Source organism: Tetrao urogallus (assembly GCF_951394365.1).
Source record: "Tetrao urogallus genome assembly, chromosome: 11".
Taxonomy (NCBI): domain Eukaryota; kingdom Metazoa; phylum Chordata; class Aves; order Galliformes; family Phasianidae; genus Tetrao; species Tetrao urogallus.
In genome coordinates, this window is record NC_136824.1 from 5,414,030 (window position 1) to 5,429,162 (window position 15,133).

Sequence of the window (15,133 nt, forward strand, 5' to 3'; positions counted from 1 at the left end):
TTCCCAGCGTATCTAACATTGCAAACCTGACTTCTGTATTGGCAGAGGAGAAGGAACATGTGTGATGCATGTAGCCTTGTTTCATTTCACATTAACACTGGGCATCCATCAATATGATGAGCGTGTTAAATGCACAAAAACAGATACAATGCTCCCAATTTCCTTATTTCTGCATTGCTGTATATAGTAAACATCAATAAACATCTTTGAACTGGTCTCCTGCTTTTGATCTCACTTATATAAAAAAAAAAATTCAAAAATAGTTCCAAACTGGAGGAAATTCTAAGTACTTACCTTACTCTTGTATCTTTGATCTCCCAGTTTCAGGAGAATAAAAGCCTCTGCCAAGCCCTCTAAGGGGATGTTCCTCCCTTCCAGGAGTGTGATGGTGACCTGTCCATTCCACAGCTGGTTCTTGCACAAAGAATCAGAGAGCCGCAAGCTCCGCATGAAACTCGACTGAAAAGCAAGTTGGAGACACAAAACAGTTATACACCCTAAGCCAGGTGTTTATGCACACGCTGACAGTGAAATCATCAGAAGTAAGAGAGGTACCAGCAGTTCCTCGCAGCAAGCAAGGAACTGAGGGCACAAAAAAGCTAAGGGTTTTCTGCCTACTCCATGCTACAGCTGACCTTGTGAAGGGACCATAATCCACATCAGAACAGCATCAGCACATTTAGTTAAACTACCAGAGAGGTCAACACCAGCAAACCTGGCTGAGCTTCAAAAACAGCGGAGCTTGAGTGCATAGAGCAAACTGTTACCTCGTCTTATGGAAAGACACAGGAGAGTGATGTGAAGAAGGGACAGAAACGAGGAGGGAAGAAATGAAAGCAAACGTCTCCAGCTACACCCATAAAACCCGGGTCTGTGCCTTTCTGTGAGGCAGCCTACAGCCATACACGACCTATAGCCAGGTAAAGAACTGAAGCCACATCTTCCACCACTCATTGTGTGCCCTCCGTGTTAGCTCTTTGCCTGCAGACCTTGGGAACTGCAGCTTCCAGAAACCCAGCTCAGGAACCAAAAGCACCGACGCCTGCTGAAAAGCACTGACACGACTGGGCTCTTTATCAGGAGTTATGGTTACCTAGTAGGCACATTTGTTACCTTCACGATTTCCTCTTACATAGCACGGCTGCACTAACAGTTTGCTAACTGGCAGTATTTTATTGAACAGAGGATGATTAAATAGGCCTTTATTTGGAGGGAGTAAGAGTGAGAGCTGGAAACGTTAAAACTCAAGGCTAACCTCTTCTCGCAGTAAAAGCCCTACCATATTTTATTCTTGGGAAGCAACTTTTAACTCGCCACACTTTGGAGCTTCAATCATATCATATACAGGTGGGAGACGGACAGAGGAGATTTCACAAGTCACTTTAAAGCAGGACGTGTTGGCTTTAAAAGCAAGTAAGAAATGTTGTTGCTAAATAAAACGATTGAAAAAGCACCTGATGTTGGAAGATTACTTTTTATGGATCAATTACCCAGCTACAAAATTCTTAAATCACGGGTGGTGAACTCACAAATTTTTACTCGCTTCTTATTTTAAAATACCCAACTCTTTGGATCCCACAAGCATATTAATATTCTCCTATTTAAATACCCTGTTTGGCTTTCCTGGCACACTGGAGAAAAATTCCTACCTTTGAAAAGAAAATGAGATTTTGATTCATAAATCCAGCTGCAATGTAATTTTTTTGTTTTTTTCTTTTCTTTTTTTTTTTTTCTTTTTTTTTTTTTTTTTTTTTTTTTTAAAGTTTGTCTTTTAGGCCAAAAAACTAAAGCATGACTGTTCCCATGGACATACTTCAAAGACCCGGCAGATATATTCCTCCCTAAACACTGCAACTATTTCAAAATCCTTTTTATAAAAAAGGGAGTAATGTCCACAAGGGATCAAAGGGCATTCTGCAGTCTGGCAATCGCCTTAGAAAAATGGCAGTGCTTCCATGAAATATGCCCTAAAATAATTTTGCAGCTTGGTATGTCCTAATTTCGAATTGGATGTTTATCTTGGAAAAGCTTCTATCTAACTTGTCCATAAAACAGCTCCACTTAGCTCTATGAGCCCTGTGAAAATGGAATCCAAAGCTGGCTATTAAAGGGGCCTGGAGATTGCTTCCATATGGCGTAACAGCATGGGAGTGGAGGGCTAAGGCCTACAGCAGGCGCTGCTTGGCTTGAGCTCCCGATCTATCCATGGACACTCGTTGCATTACACCATAACATCTGGATTATTGCTTGTAATGTCCCTGGGAAATATCCACTTCCCATCAAAGCCTTTATCTATCTCAGTTGTACTTTGAACATTTTAGTATTTAACATAGTCATGTTTGATGTGATGTACTTGCTGCTTGCGGACCAAGGATTTTCCTTCCCCCCCCCTCACCCTTCCTCGGAGGAGGAAGAGGTATTTGATGTTAGTCCACAAAAAAAAAAAAAAAAACAAAAAAAAAAAACACAAAAAAACAGACAAAGTTTATAATTCACATTACAATTTCTTTTAAAAACAAAGCATCCCATTCTCTTCAAAGCTTCCAGACCGAACACGGAAAGAGTTGTTATCACTGAGTTTGCAAATCAAATTTGGATTCTTTTCATTTTTTAGCTAGTCAGGTATTTTAGGGAGTCACTCAGTGCTGGGGGATGGGGGTCCTCCTACCCAAATTCGGTCTAAAATATAATCCTGCCTTCTCAGCCCCTAGCTTGATAGATCAAAGGAGAGCTGGGAGGTACTCAAACCATTCCCAGGAAACATCAGCACCTGCAGCTCAGTACTATCAGAGCACATTGCAATGCTTCAACTCTGACCTCCCAAAACAGCTGACCCTGAGCAAACAGCCTTGTGCAGCCCTACTGCATGGCTAGGCAGCTGCAAAGCATTCTGTGCTGGGGTGCTGAGTCCAGCTCAGGAGTGGAGTATGTTGGCCACAAGCTGTGCAAACAGGACCTGACTATTTTCTGGACAAGATCAAACATCACTTTAAAGCACCGCACTTTTAGAGGAGCCAAAATGTTTTCAGCTGGTTCAGAATATGGTGCTGATCTGCACCATCTCAGCAATGTTGTCTGCTTCCGCAGTACAGCAATTGTCCCTGTAATCCTCCTTCCAAATGGAGCACATGATGTCCCAGGAAGGCTGCTTCCCTCGGGGCCCAATCACATCAGCAATGCTTTGGGTTTCCTGCCCTTAACCATGGCTTAGCAGGTCTGAGAAGTCTCCCGTGCCTCATATTTCCTATGTGAACACCGAAGACCTGAACTGTGCTTTCTCTGCAGCTCCCTCCTCAGCATTCCCACACAGTTGGCAGGCTATTCCTCTGACCACCCTGATCTGATCGAAATCCTGGCCTAACAGGCAATGTCTCAGTTTCCTCTCCATTTTCTGGAAGGAAGCACGTTCAGGGAAAGCCAAATGTAGTACACCCAAGGACCTGAACCATCAATGAGTCAATTTTAATGTTGCCTGGGGAAGGCTGTACTACAGAAAATGTCTCCCAGGTGAAAAGAAATCCATACTGTATTATTTATTTCAAAAGTCCCAGCTCCTCTCTGATACCCCACGTATACTTATTTCAAACAGATTTACACAGAGTTAATTGATTAAACTTCACAGCCTCGCTCCAAGTTTGCAAAACTATTACAGAACAGAGCACAGAGCACTGCAGTCATTAGCCTGCATTAGTCCACCAAAGTTAAAGCAAAACAAGCAGTACAAAACCCACTTCAAATTCCCCTAACCATCACTACACTAATCTGCCTTCACACCAGGAAAATCAAAGCCCCTGCATGCCACCCAGGATAGGTGGCTTGCTCAGTGATAATTAGAAAACATTTTTAGCTATTCAGCTCTTTCCTTCCCTGCTGCCTCCAAAGCTGCAGACGCCTCTTCATATGGGTGCTCCAGCTCCTCCTGTCTCTGAACCCTGCTCTTTCCAGCTGCGCTCCCCAACCACTTGCCAGGCTTCAGGCTTCCTGCTGCATTTTCCCTCCAAATGCTGCAGTCAGCCAGTTCACACTCTGGCTACATCCCAAACCAAAATCAAGGTGCTTTGCCGAGGTACAGAAAAGTTGGCTGCAGCTAAGGTTTGACTAGAGAGCTGAAAATTAGGCAACACATGCTTTATGATGGCAGTTGGCAGGTGTCCCAAGCACAAGATATTGGACAAGTTCACTTCCCCCACTCCCCCCAATCCAGCATCCATCATTCAGAAATTAAGCTTCTGGCCCTGAGATCAGAATTTGTGGGGTCGCCTCAAGAGCTCTGACTTCACCTGAGCTCTCCACGCATTAAAAAATATTCATACATGCATCTAATGTGGGTGTTGGCTTGCAAATAACCAGCGACACCATAAAAGTCATCTTTATGAGCAGCTCGATGCTGTAAAAATGGGTAAGAAGTGAAACAAAATGTTTCCCACACAAACATGACAAAGAAAATGAGCACAAGAACATCCAAGAAAGCTGTACTGTAAAAGCAAACAAGCCCAAAAACACGCAGAGGATTTAAAGTCTAAGCACTCATGTTTATTGCAGATTTAGGGACTGCAAAACATCAGGTAAGCAGTAATGTTTTCTGAAGCCTTGTCATGGAGCAGGACCCTGTCAAATGAAGAACAAAGGTGGTTCTTTTCCATACACTTTCTTCCTGGAAAAAAAACCACATCTCTGAACAGGAAAAAACCATCAGTGCTGACAGTACCATTTCCAAAATTTAGTTGCTGATTTCAAAAACGAGTAGAGAAGCTTCTTGCACCAGCTTCCAGTTTTCTGCTACTTTCTGGTCTTGGTTTCAGGAAGAAAGCTGGATGAGAACAAGCAGGTGAGCCACACTGCCTTCACAGAGACTAACATTAGAGATGAGCGAGAGTGAGTTTTGGAGGAGAAAGAGAGGACTCATTGACCCACAGCTTCACAAAACCCTTTAGGAGCTTGAGTCTCCCTGTGAAAACCATTGGATATAATGTCCCTCTGTAGGCACCCAGTGAATCCCCTCTGGTGTATCGGGAGTTCTTTCAAATCTGTCTCTTTTCCTGACACACACATGCGCCCCAAGTTCAAACTTGTTTTTTGAAGCAATAAAGAGATGCAGAAAAATTGTACATTTAAATGACACGGCAAGGTGGCCAAGTGTGAAGTGAGCCCATCTCTCACATCTTTCATTTAAAAGGATGAGACAGGACAACAGAAAGCCTGCTGCAATCCCTGTGAAGAGGTCAACGTAGAAACTGGGCCACATAATTTGCCGTTTGAGAAAACAACAACACGCAAATAGAAGACTCTTTGGACCTCTCCTCATTAGGCAGGGAAACCATTTTGCAGAGGCAGTCTCCCCCTGGGATAGAGGAGAGGGCAGCGAGAATTGCAAGTGAAGCGACACGAGATTGCCGCCACGATGCGTGACCCCGTGGCAGCCGAGTCCCTGCGCTCCGCAGAACGCTCCAAGCACGCCGCTGCCCACGGGGTATTGTGGGAGAAAGGCAAATAGAATGAGGCAGGCCAAAATGAAACCTAACAGCCCACGCAGAAAAAGCAGAGCGAGGGATTTTCCCCTGCGATGAGACGCCGAGAAGCGCTTGGGTCCGGTCAGCCTTTCAACCAATTTATTCAATCAGCTTCGGCTATCAAGGTGGCAATTGCGTCGCTTTTGTTTCAGGACTGAACGGCTGCAGGTCAATCCACCCCAAGCAAACCTGCTTATTTGCTTCAGAGATGTTCAACACTTAAAGGTTACTCAGCTGTACAAATGCTGGAAATAGCACACGGGGCTCTTGGGGCAAGACTCAAACCACCCGGGACAAACAAGGCTACTGAGCATCACCACGTCGGACTCTGGCAGAGACTGTTACCAACTCCTTCTGCACCCCAGATAGCTCCAGAAAAATAGAAATAAAATCATAAAAGACGGTAGAACTTGCCAATACTCAGACATGAGCTCATGTGTTAGCGCTACTTAACAGCATCCCCTTCCCTTTGCAACGCCACTCTCCATGAGAAAGAAGAAAGCTGCACTCTTGGAGACAGCTCCTGCAGAGGACAATGCAGTTCTCAGCTCCCATGAAAAATGAGGGCTCTGGATGTGCTGCCCATGTCTTGGGGTGCTGCCCAAATGTGCAACGATTCCCTCTAGCAGCAGTGAAGGATATATACTGTGTAATCAACAGATAGCTAAATCATCCAGTTTAACAGCTCTTGCACCAAAATGATTTAAAAGACAATATTCAGTCGCTGAAATCCTTCCTGCATAATATTCGTAACGAATGTGAAACTACTGTATCTAGACTGGATTAACTCATCCTGCTGCTGTTTCTATTGTTGTCTGAAATGCAGCTATTTTTCCCTGGAAAAACAAGGGAATGTGGAGAACACACATGAAAAGTATGCAGCATCTACAACAGCCCAGGTGAGTCCCTTCACCTGTCTGACACAGAGTCACCTTAGGCATTAACACTACCACCAGAGGTACTACATATCTGGGGTGAAGCCAGCAGGAACCCCACAGCTAATGTAACAATTCATTTAAAATAGTCATGTTCCAAATCTGCTAAGTGCACTGAGATAACACAAAATGGCCAAAACAGAGTATAGCTCAATTTCTCTCATGTAAGGGGAAAAAAAAAAAAATGAGATATATGCATTTTTGCCCATCCTCACAGTAAGTCAGTTTCCTTGCATTTTTTTTTTAGGAAAAGAAAAGCTAAATATTACAATATAGGTCAGCTATAGTTCACTTTTAATGAAGTCAAGAAAACCATTCCTAACAGAAAACTTCTATTTGCTTAAACCTGAAGAGATGAAATTTAGATCTGTCTCAGTTCAGCTGCTCAAATGGAAAGTATATGGCCTTTATTCCTGCGACAACCAACTGGAGTCAGCTCAGGAGCCAAAAAGGAGATGAGTTTGTGCATGCATTACAGAGCTCTTCCCATTTCCCCTGCCCCCCTTATTGCTGTATCTTTATCTCGTCCAGCAACATTGTTTTCTACCCCATCATACTCTCCGGCCATTCTTCCATAACCTCTTGTGCCTTCCCTAGACACCTATATTCCCCACGCACACCATTTTTCTTTCTTGCCTTTATGTTCTGCCACAAACTGCTAGTACTGCTTCCACAGCCCAGAGTTTCCTAACTAAAGATGGTTATTGATGTACAGTACTAGTGTTTTAGTGCAGTAGCAGAATCAATAAACTAGGAAATACTGCTTTGTCAGATTTTGCCACTGCATGCCGGGAAATATTTTTAGTGCCTTTGGATGGTCACAGAGCTTTTTCTTTAGAGATCACACTGGAGCATGAACTATGTCTTCGCTTGGAAGAACTGAAGCTCTCCTACCCTCTAGTGACTGTAAATGAATAGAGCACAAGGTTGCAGCTTTCCCCCCTCCTCGTTTAAACATCACTTGCATCTCTCATGATTTGGTCCCATGCCTTAGCATCTCAATTTTATATAAAAAGATGCCTCGGCACAAGCCGGAGTCTTGAGAAGTGTCAGACCTGACAATATGGCTTATAGCTGAAGGTCTAAAAAAGTGTGTATATAAAAAAGATTGTTCAAAATACAATGAGATACAGCATACAGTAGAAAAAAAAACACACGACAGCGACCAAGACAGAAGTTTGGCTATTTTGCACAAAAAGGAGCAGAGTTTAAAACCTGTCTCCCTTTCCTGGGACCCAAAGCCAACCAGCGTCAAGAGACAACTGTGTGTGCCTGCATGAGGGGGATCGAGCTACACCAGCTGAGTGAGGGCAGAGTAATTTCAAGAGCTTTACTTAAAAACTGAAGCACTGAGCTCTTCAATTATTCCATTGCTTTCTGTCGTATTGAATTCAGGGATGTCTGGCAGCCCTCTGCAAGCACAGCACTAACAGGTCTGTGTTATCCCCAGAACCAGGACTTGCTGAGCCACCAGCCAGCTCCAGGGGCTCTACTCTGCACCACTTCTGTTTACAGAAATATTTTTGCTGGGACAATACCTGAGAGAATAGGCTCTTCTACATACCACAACACAGTTATGATGAATAAAACAAGAGGAGGTTCGTGATTCAATTGATGTAGGCACAAATGGATAGTTAGAAAGGGAAAATATCAAGATGCATACGTGTTCTCATAGGAGCCAGATTTTGATTTTCAAGAGGTCAGTCTTCATGGCTCTCAGGATGACTATTGGGCCTTGCAGTTTCTATATCGTTATTACTTACTCAATAGCAAATTAAAGCTTTACAGAACAAATGAAAAGCCACAAGTCTGTTTTCTGAATCAGTTAAAATCTCATGCAAAAATGGGATACTGCAGGAAAGCAGATGTAATGGCAACTTTCATGGCTACTAGAAAAGACCAAGGTAAACATGTTCCATAGATACGTAGCAACACAAGTCTTGAAAATCCTATTACATTGCTGGTAATGATAACTGCCTTCTCTTTCTCCATCCTGAGAACAAAAGGAATTTGCAAACCCACAGAAGTAATCAACAGACATAAATATTGCCTCACAAATTCCTCCAGTGGCAAGACACACCCCAGCCAATCCAACTGTGATCTAGCAGACCTGCTTTCAAAACCAGTGCTTACACATTCAGGTACTCCTAAACAATTCAAATCCTCCACAGCTTTTTGTTGCTGTTGTTTTTGAATCATAGAATGGTTTAGGTTGGAGAGGACATTAAGGATCATTTAGTTCCCTTGACATGGGAAGGGCTGCCAACCTCCAGATCAGTCTGCCCAGGCCCCAGGATGAATTTACTCCCATTTTCAGATAGTTCAGACTCCTTCTACAGTACTTTGCCAAATGAGGCCTTACTCTCATTTGCTGATAGGTGCGACCACAGAACATACTGTAAGAAAACCAAAGTAATTTCTCATCACACTGAAAAACCAAAAAAGCAAAGGGAATGGCAACTACCACACTTAGGTTGCACCTAGAATTCCAAAGTTATGATGCTTTTCAGTTTGTTACAGAGGAGAGCACAAAGATCTGGGGAATAGACCTTTTTGAAAAGAAAAAGTATGAATTACCTTGGATGAAGATCTCTTCTTCCGACTTGACCATCTCTACTCGGGAGTCCCCAGCATTGTACCAAAGAGAACCCAGAGAGGGGAAACAAAAGAGTAAAATGGGGAAAGTTGTTCAGTAAAGTAATTCAAACATCAGCTTATAAAACTTACTGGAAAAGCTCATTAATGAGAAGGGCTTGGATCTACTACTGCATTAATTTACCTTCCTCCTTCATGGCACCATCGAAAACTCAAAATACCTGCATTGCACCAAAAATAAGAGGACTTAAAAAAAATCAGGAAAAATAATCTGAGGGACAGAGAGCCATTAGTAAGAAACATGGCTTATACTTTTGGTGCCATCTGGTTCTACAGTAAGCTAATTTAAAAAAGAAAAAAAAAAAAGAATCATCTTGCTGTTAAGTGCTAATGTGGTCAGAGCCATTTCACTATTCTGATTCCAGTGGAAATGGCTGAGCAATTTGCATTTGAAATACGAGGGCTTAAAACATCATCTTTAAAAAAAATTACAGTGTGCACCAACTCTTCTATCATCCGCACTCTGAATGTTAACTAAGCACCCTAGAGTACCAAAAGCCTCTAGTTTAAACCAACGTATTTTCTGTCTCACTGGCTAAGTCCACTTTATTCCATGTCTTCCTAAAAATCCCAGAAGAATTCCAAAGGTTCTTGTGGCTAAATTACTTTTTCCAAAAGATGCTATGTTTCTGCTTCACCCCTTCCTTTAACCCAGTGACACTTGCCAACAACACTGTCTTGTACAAGCTCACTGGGGAATTCACATCTCGGATTGAAGCCACTGTCTTATAACATAGGCATACAAATACAGCAGCAGCGCTTTGACGTCATTAAGTCTTTAAATAATCACATACCAAAGTAGAAGTAAATGTACAATTATCATAAAATTAACAGAGAATTTCATGTTTTTTAAAAAAGGCAACAATCTGAAAAATAATTACTGAAGAGCAGGCATCCCATGTCAACTTTTCCTCATTTTGCTTTCAAACCCTTTGAAACACTTACATTTCTGTAACTAATCCCGTTTAGACTGTAATTTCATACCTGTAATTCAGTGTGCTGTAAACAGCAACTTCCATACTAGACTATACAGAAGACTGTAGAAAGATTTTTGTATTTATAATTCTGTTTCATATTTAAAACTAGGCTAGCTTGAAAACCAGGGCTAAGAAAATACCAAATTGTGTCTTATCCCCACCACTTGCAAAGCTGCTCTGTGGACAGGAGCAACATGAGTTCACCAATATGGCACGCTGTATCCAACACTGGTAGTAATCTTAGAACTTTAAAACAACAACAAATTCAACATATGCACAACATGAAATTTTAGAACTATCATCACCTTTGAGTTGTTCACAATATCTGCCCAGTTTTGTTTTTTTTTTTGTTTGTTTTGTTTTTTGTCTTTTTAGCATCAAAGCTGCACCATATTTCAGCATCAGGAACCAAGTTCAAGTGAACTCGAGTCAAGAAACTCAGTAGCAGTAGCTACAAGATATGGTTTAGTAGCTTGTGGTACTAATAGGAATGGGAGGGTGGTTGGACTAGATGATCTTGCAGGTAGTTTCCAACCTCGCGATTCTGTGTAGCAAAATCAGTTGTTATGAGAAATATCTTCCTCTCAGCCAGTGTGTTCTTCCTGCTGCATTGGAGCAGTTTAATCTTGATTTTAAATCCCTACTTCCAGATGTTTTTCTTTGCTTGGTTTTTGTTGTTTTGTTTCCCCCCGCCCCCCATGAACTGTAGCGTGAGAGAAAAGAATTGCATTCAAAATGTTGGGCTCTTTCTCGGTGTTAAAATCTAAGCTCTTTGATGGAAATCAGAAAACAGCATGCTTTGGAATAGCAATTGCAAGAGTGGAAGATAACATGCACATGATACATGGAGAGCACTGACACAGTGCACTTCACAACTACAAGACAAAAGTATTTAGCTACAGATGTCTAAGCATCTATTACTCAGTTAAGTATGGAGTTGTTTGTTGTCTTTTTTTTTTTTTTTTTTTTTTTTTTTTTTTTTTTTTTCCCCTAAAGCCATAATCGATATCGATTTCAATATAGAGTTCTCTGAAGATGAAAATAAAGGTGGCATTTCGAAGTAAATCAGATTAGGTCAGGTCCTTTCCCCCCCCCCTCACCTCAACACATTTCAGCTATAAATTTAATTTCCTAAGCCACTTACATTTCTCTTGAAGTCTCCTTGCTTGACTGCTAGACTCAAGTTTAATACAATCACTCCCATGTCATCTTCTAAACTGTTGGGATCCTCCAGTTTTAAAACCTGTTCAGTAGTTCTACAAGCAAAAGAATAAAAAAAAAAAAAGAGAAAAAAGAAAATATGTGGATTTGTTGTCTTCGGTTAACTCGAGTTCATTCCTAAAGGTCACTCTGAGCTGTGCAAATTTCAGCCTCTTGTCTGAATTCCCAATATTGAGTTTAAATATGAAAGCAGGAAGTCTGAAGGGTTTGCTGACAGTCCCAACAAAACGCACAACCCTTTTAATAGCACGTCCTATCATGATGTTATTACGTTACCTGCATTTCTTCAGATGTGGGTACAAGTTGAAATAAGTTACTCCTGCCTCCATTTCTCAGGTAAGAAGAGTGACAGAAACTTATCCAAGTGAATTTTCTAATATTAATGGCTGAGATTTGACTCGGGATACGTATTCTACCTTACCTGCATGTGCATTTAATCTCCCTCTGTGACTCAGTTCCCTCTCTGAAAACGGTAATGCTGACATTTACTTTGTGGCACTATCTGACAGATAAATTCATTAATGTTTCTGGAAACACACAAACAACAGCCATGGGAGCTATAATACACCCGCACAGGGAGAACTCATTTTCTCAAAAAAAAAAAAAAAAAAAAAAAAAAAGTCACACAGTGAGCAAGTATAAAAGAGAGAAATAAAACTTGAATTCCTGGCTTCCAGCTTCACATTCAGACCAAGCAGCAGTAGACAAAAGCGAAGGGCTTTGCCTCTGCACTAAATCAGGGCCAGATGCGGATGCAGCAGGGCTGGGTGGCTGCAGGGGGAGGATGGAATTGGGGGAGCTCGCCGGCAGCAAGGCAAACCACTCCCCAGTCAAATAATCTGCAGAAAAATGCACCCTGCTCTACAGGGGGCTCATGAGGGGTTCTCAGCTTTCTACCCCCTTTCTTCTGCCATAAATCCACCTCCATAAATTATTCTGGCGCAGCTAGAAAAAGTAATCCCTGCATATAGAAACTCGTTCTTATTTCTAGGTACAAAAAGAGCAGCTTCTTCTGTCCAGGGCTCCATCCAGGTAGAACTGCAATCCAGTACATGATGCCAGATAAAACCACGCCTATTCGGGATTTATCTGAAGCTAATTTCTCATTTTTGAAACATGTTCCTCACCCTTCAATCAGAAAATGTTTCCACAAACAGATAAATTCCAAGCTATAGCATTTCATTGTTTTATCACGTCCCTCTAAAGTGCAATAACAACATTAATTAAATAATCATGTTACCTATTGAGTTCAAGTTCAGTGAGCACTACAAATGCCGAACCCATGAAGTCAGAAGAGGTTAAGTCTCGATCGTACACCTGGTGACAAAACAAAATTGATGTTTAGAATGTTCACATCACAAGGCAGTTTTATCCAGCTGATAGAAGAACAGATATTTTAAGGCTTTTCAGATCAAAGCTGAAATATAATTCACGGCTAATTTTACATTTTCCTGCTTTAATTTGTATTTTTAGCTAAATATTTAAACAGCGTTTTCAAAGTATCATCTTAATGTTATGTAAACAAAGATGTGTGCTGCTACAGACTGCGCCTGTTCCTTTATGCTCTATGATGAAACGCTGCACAACATCAGGTAGTTCTTGCTACAGATGTTTTAGCAATTAGTGCTCACAACTGGTAGCCTGCAGTTCTGGTAACTGTAATGGTACTCATAATGAGAAAAGGCTTTGCTACTTGTCACGGTTGCATCCCAGGCAATAACTCTGTTCAATCCAGCCAAATTGCACTCTTAAAATGAGCGTATGAAACCACTATTGATTTCACCGAGTTTGCCCAAGCAAGGTAAGTTACAGCAGAATTGAGCTCTGTAGTCTTAAATATATCCACTCAAGGAATTTCATTTCAACTTGAATTTTCAGTGAACGAAAGCAAAACGTTCAAGTGAAGTCTGGAAAAGACATACGTGCATTTTAATTTGAAATTGCTGAAACCCTTAAACCGGATCGTGTTTTACATGATGCTACTATGTGAATAAAATAATCGCTAGGTTTTTACAGCAGAAAACAATTGGCTTAGAAGGATATTTGTGTATCTTACACAGAATTAAAAACCAAGACTTACCTTGACCCAGAGTTTTTGATCAAGGGTCTGTACAGGCAGCACGACAGTCTCATCCCAAACTGGGTTTAGGTTCTTGTAGACTACCTTACTTTTGTATAGAGTTTTCCCATTCAGCTTGAATTTCACATACGGGTCACTTGTACCTGTGATAATTATAAGGAAATAGATCAGCACTGCCCCTGTGTAAACCCACAATCTGAAAATATAATTTAATAAAACCATACCTAACAACAACAATAAATAGTCTTTTAATATGCATTCACACGCATATATAGAAATTTCTACTTTGTACAGGAAATCAATTGAACATCACCAGAAAGTTCTCTGAGAGCAGACAGCAACATCTTCATAGTTTATTTGATCTCTTCCTTATTATTCTTATGGAGTGTTAATTATTCTTCAGTATCTTTGTTAGTATTTTGAGTAAAGAGCAAACAAGGATGAAGAAATCTTTACAGGCCAATTAGGAACACAGACAGTAAAAGAAAATGTGATCCTGAAACAATAAATAGCCAGACCAAAACTAAAAGGCATTATAACTCTGGATAGGAGAGCCAAGGACACCAGTAACAATAGCTAAAACACCCATCAGGATTTCATCACTGGTGTCATTCACCCATTTGCTTAAATCCAAATTCGAAGTTCCGCTGAAAAAAAAATTGACATTATTCACCAGCTCAGGATAGAATCACATAGATAACAGATTCTGTAAAGAAAACCAACAATACTCAGGTAACCCGTTTTTTAATTCAAGCAGCACATCCTGCCATGGCAATAATGTCCCATATTTTTATGGAGCAGATGTCCATAGACAGACCATGAGGCTCATGCCACTCGGCAGCAATAGACAGACTTGCAGCTGTCAGAGAAAAAAAGAGAAGAGAGAAACTGTATTATTATTATTAAACCAATGGTTTCTGCACTAACACCAATCACTATGCAGGATAACAGAAAAAAAAAAAAAAAAAAAAAGAGGGAGTGAGGTATGGAAAATATTTAGTTGATTTAGTAAGGCACACAGACTACAAAAAAATCACAATTGACAATAGGTGAAAGAATAAAATTGAGGCGTAGCATCATTTACAATTAACCGATCCCAAGTGCTGCTTATCTGTAATGTTCAATATTGTCTGCACTGTGCTTTACATTTAGAATTCCATTCCCCTGCTAACAGTTCCATATCAGCTAACCCAACAGATGCATCCACACCGGGCACTGCAAGCTGCCAGTGCAGCCACCACCACAAACACTTCATTTCAAAGCGATGCTGCCGGCATAACTTCAGACTTCACAGCTTCAAAAATAATCTCAGTGTGTCCTCCCAGGTCACCAAAGAGCTACCGGTGATGAATGAGAAGATGTGATCAATGCTATGTGAAGAAAGATGCAGCCTTGAGAAAAAATAGCTAAGCAACAGCATCTATTTTGGCACTCAGGGACGCAGTGGGCATGGTGGGAACGAGTGGATGGTTGAACCTGATGATCTTAGTGGGCTTTTCCAACCCTAACGATCCTACGATACTATCTGGAAACAAATAATAAATACCAAGAAGAATGGTATGTCTGGGAATATACAGAGTTATTTTTAAGAATTATAGAAAGTTTTTATTTTGCTTTCACTTCAAAAGTGATAAATCACAGAGCCCTGTCCAGTTCTGCACGTAAGGGGTGTTTCATTCACAGAAGGAAAATACTGATTGGATTTCAACTACTACCCACAAACGATTCTTCTTTTAAATAGTAACTGCTGAAATC

General features: G+C 41.1%; 1 protein-coding gene across 1 annotated transcript in view; it reads right to left on the reverse strand.

Annotated features, from left to right (window-relative positions):
* Nucleotides 1-15,133, reverse strand: part of MCTP2 (multiple C2 and transmembrane domain containing 2) — a gene marked incomplete at both ends in the record, with an annotated part of 96,093 nt that overhangs the window by 67,341 nt on the left and 13,619 nt on the right. The window contains 5 exons of the mRNA XM_079541163.1: nt 295-459; nt 9,023-9,058; nt 11,222-11,333; nt 12,539-12,615; nt 13,379-13,521. Coding sequence (XP_079397289.1) covers nt 295-459; nt 9,023-9,058; nt 11,222-11,333; nt 12,539-12,615; nt 13,379-13,521 — 533 coding nt within the window. The remainder of the gene's footprint in view (nt 1-294; nt 460-9,022; nt 9,059-11,221; nt 11,334-12,538; nt 12,616-13,378; nt 13,522-15,133) is intronic.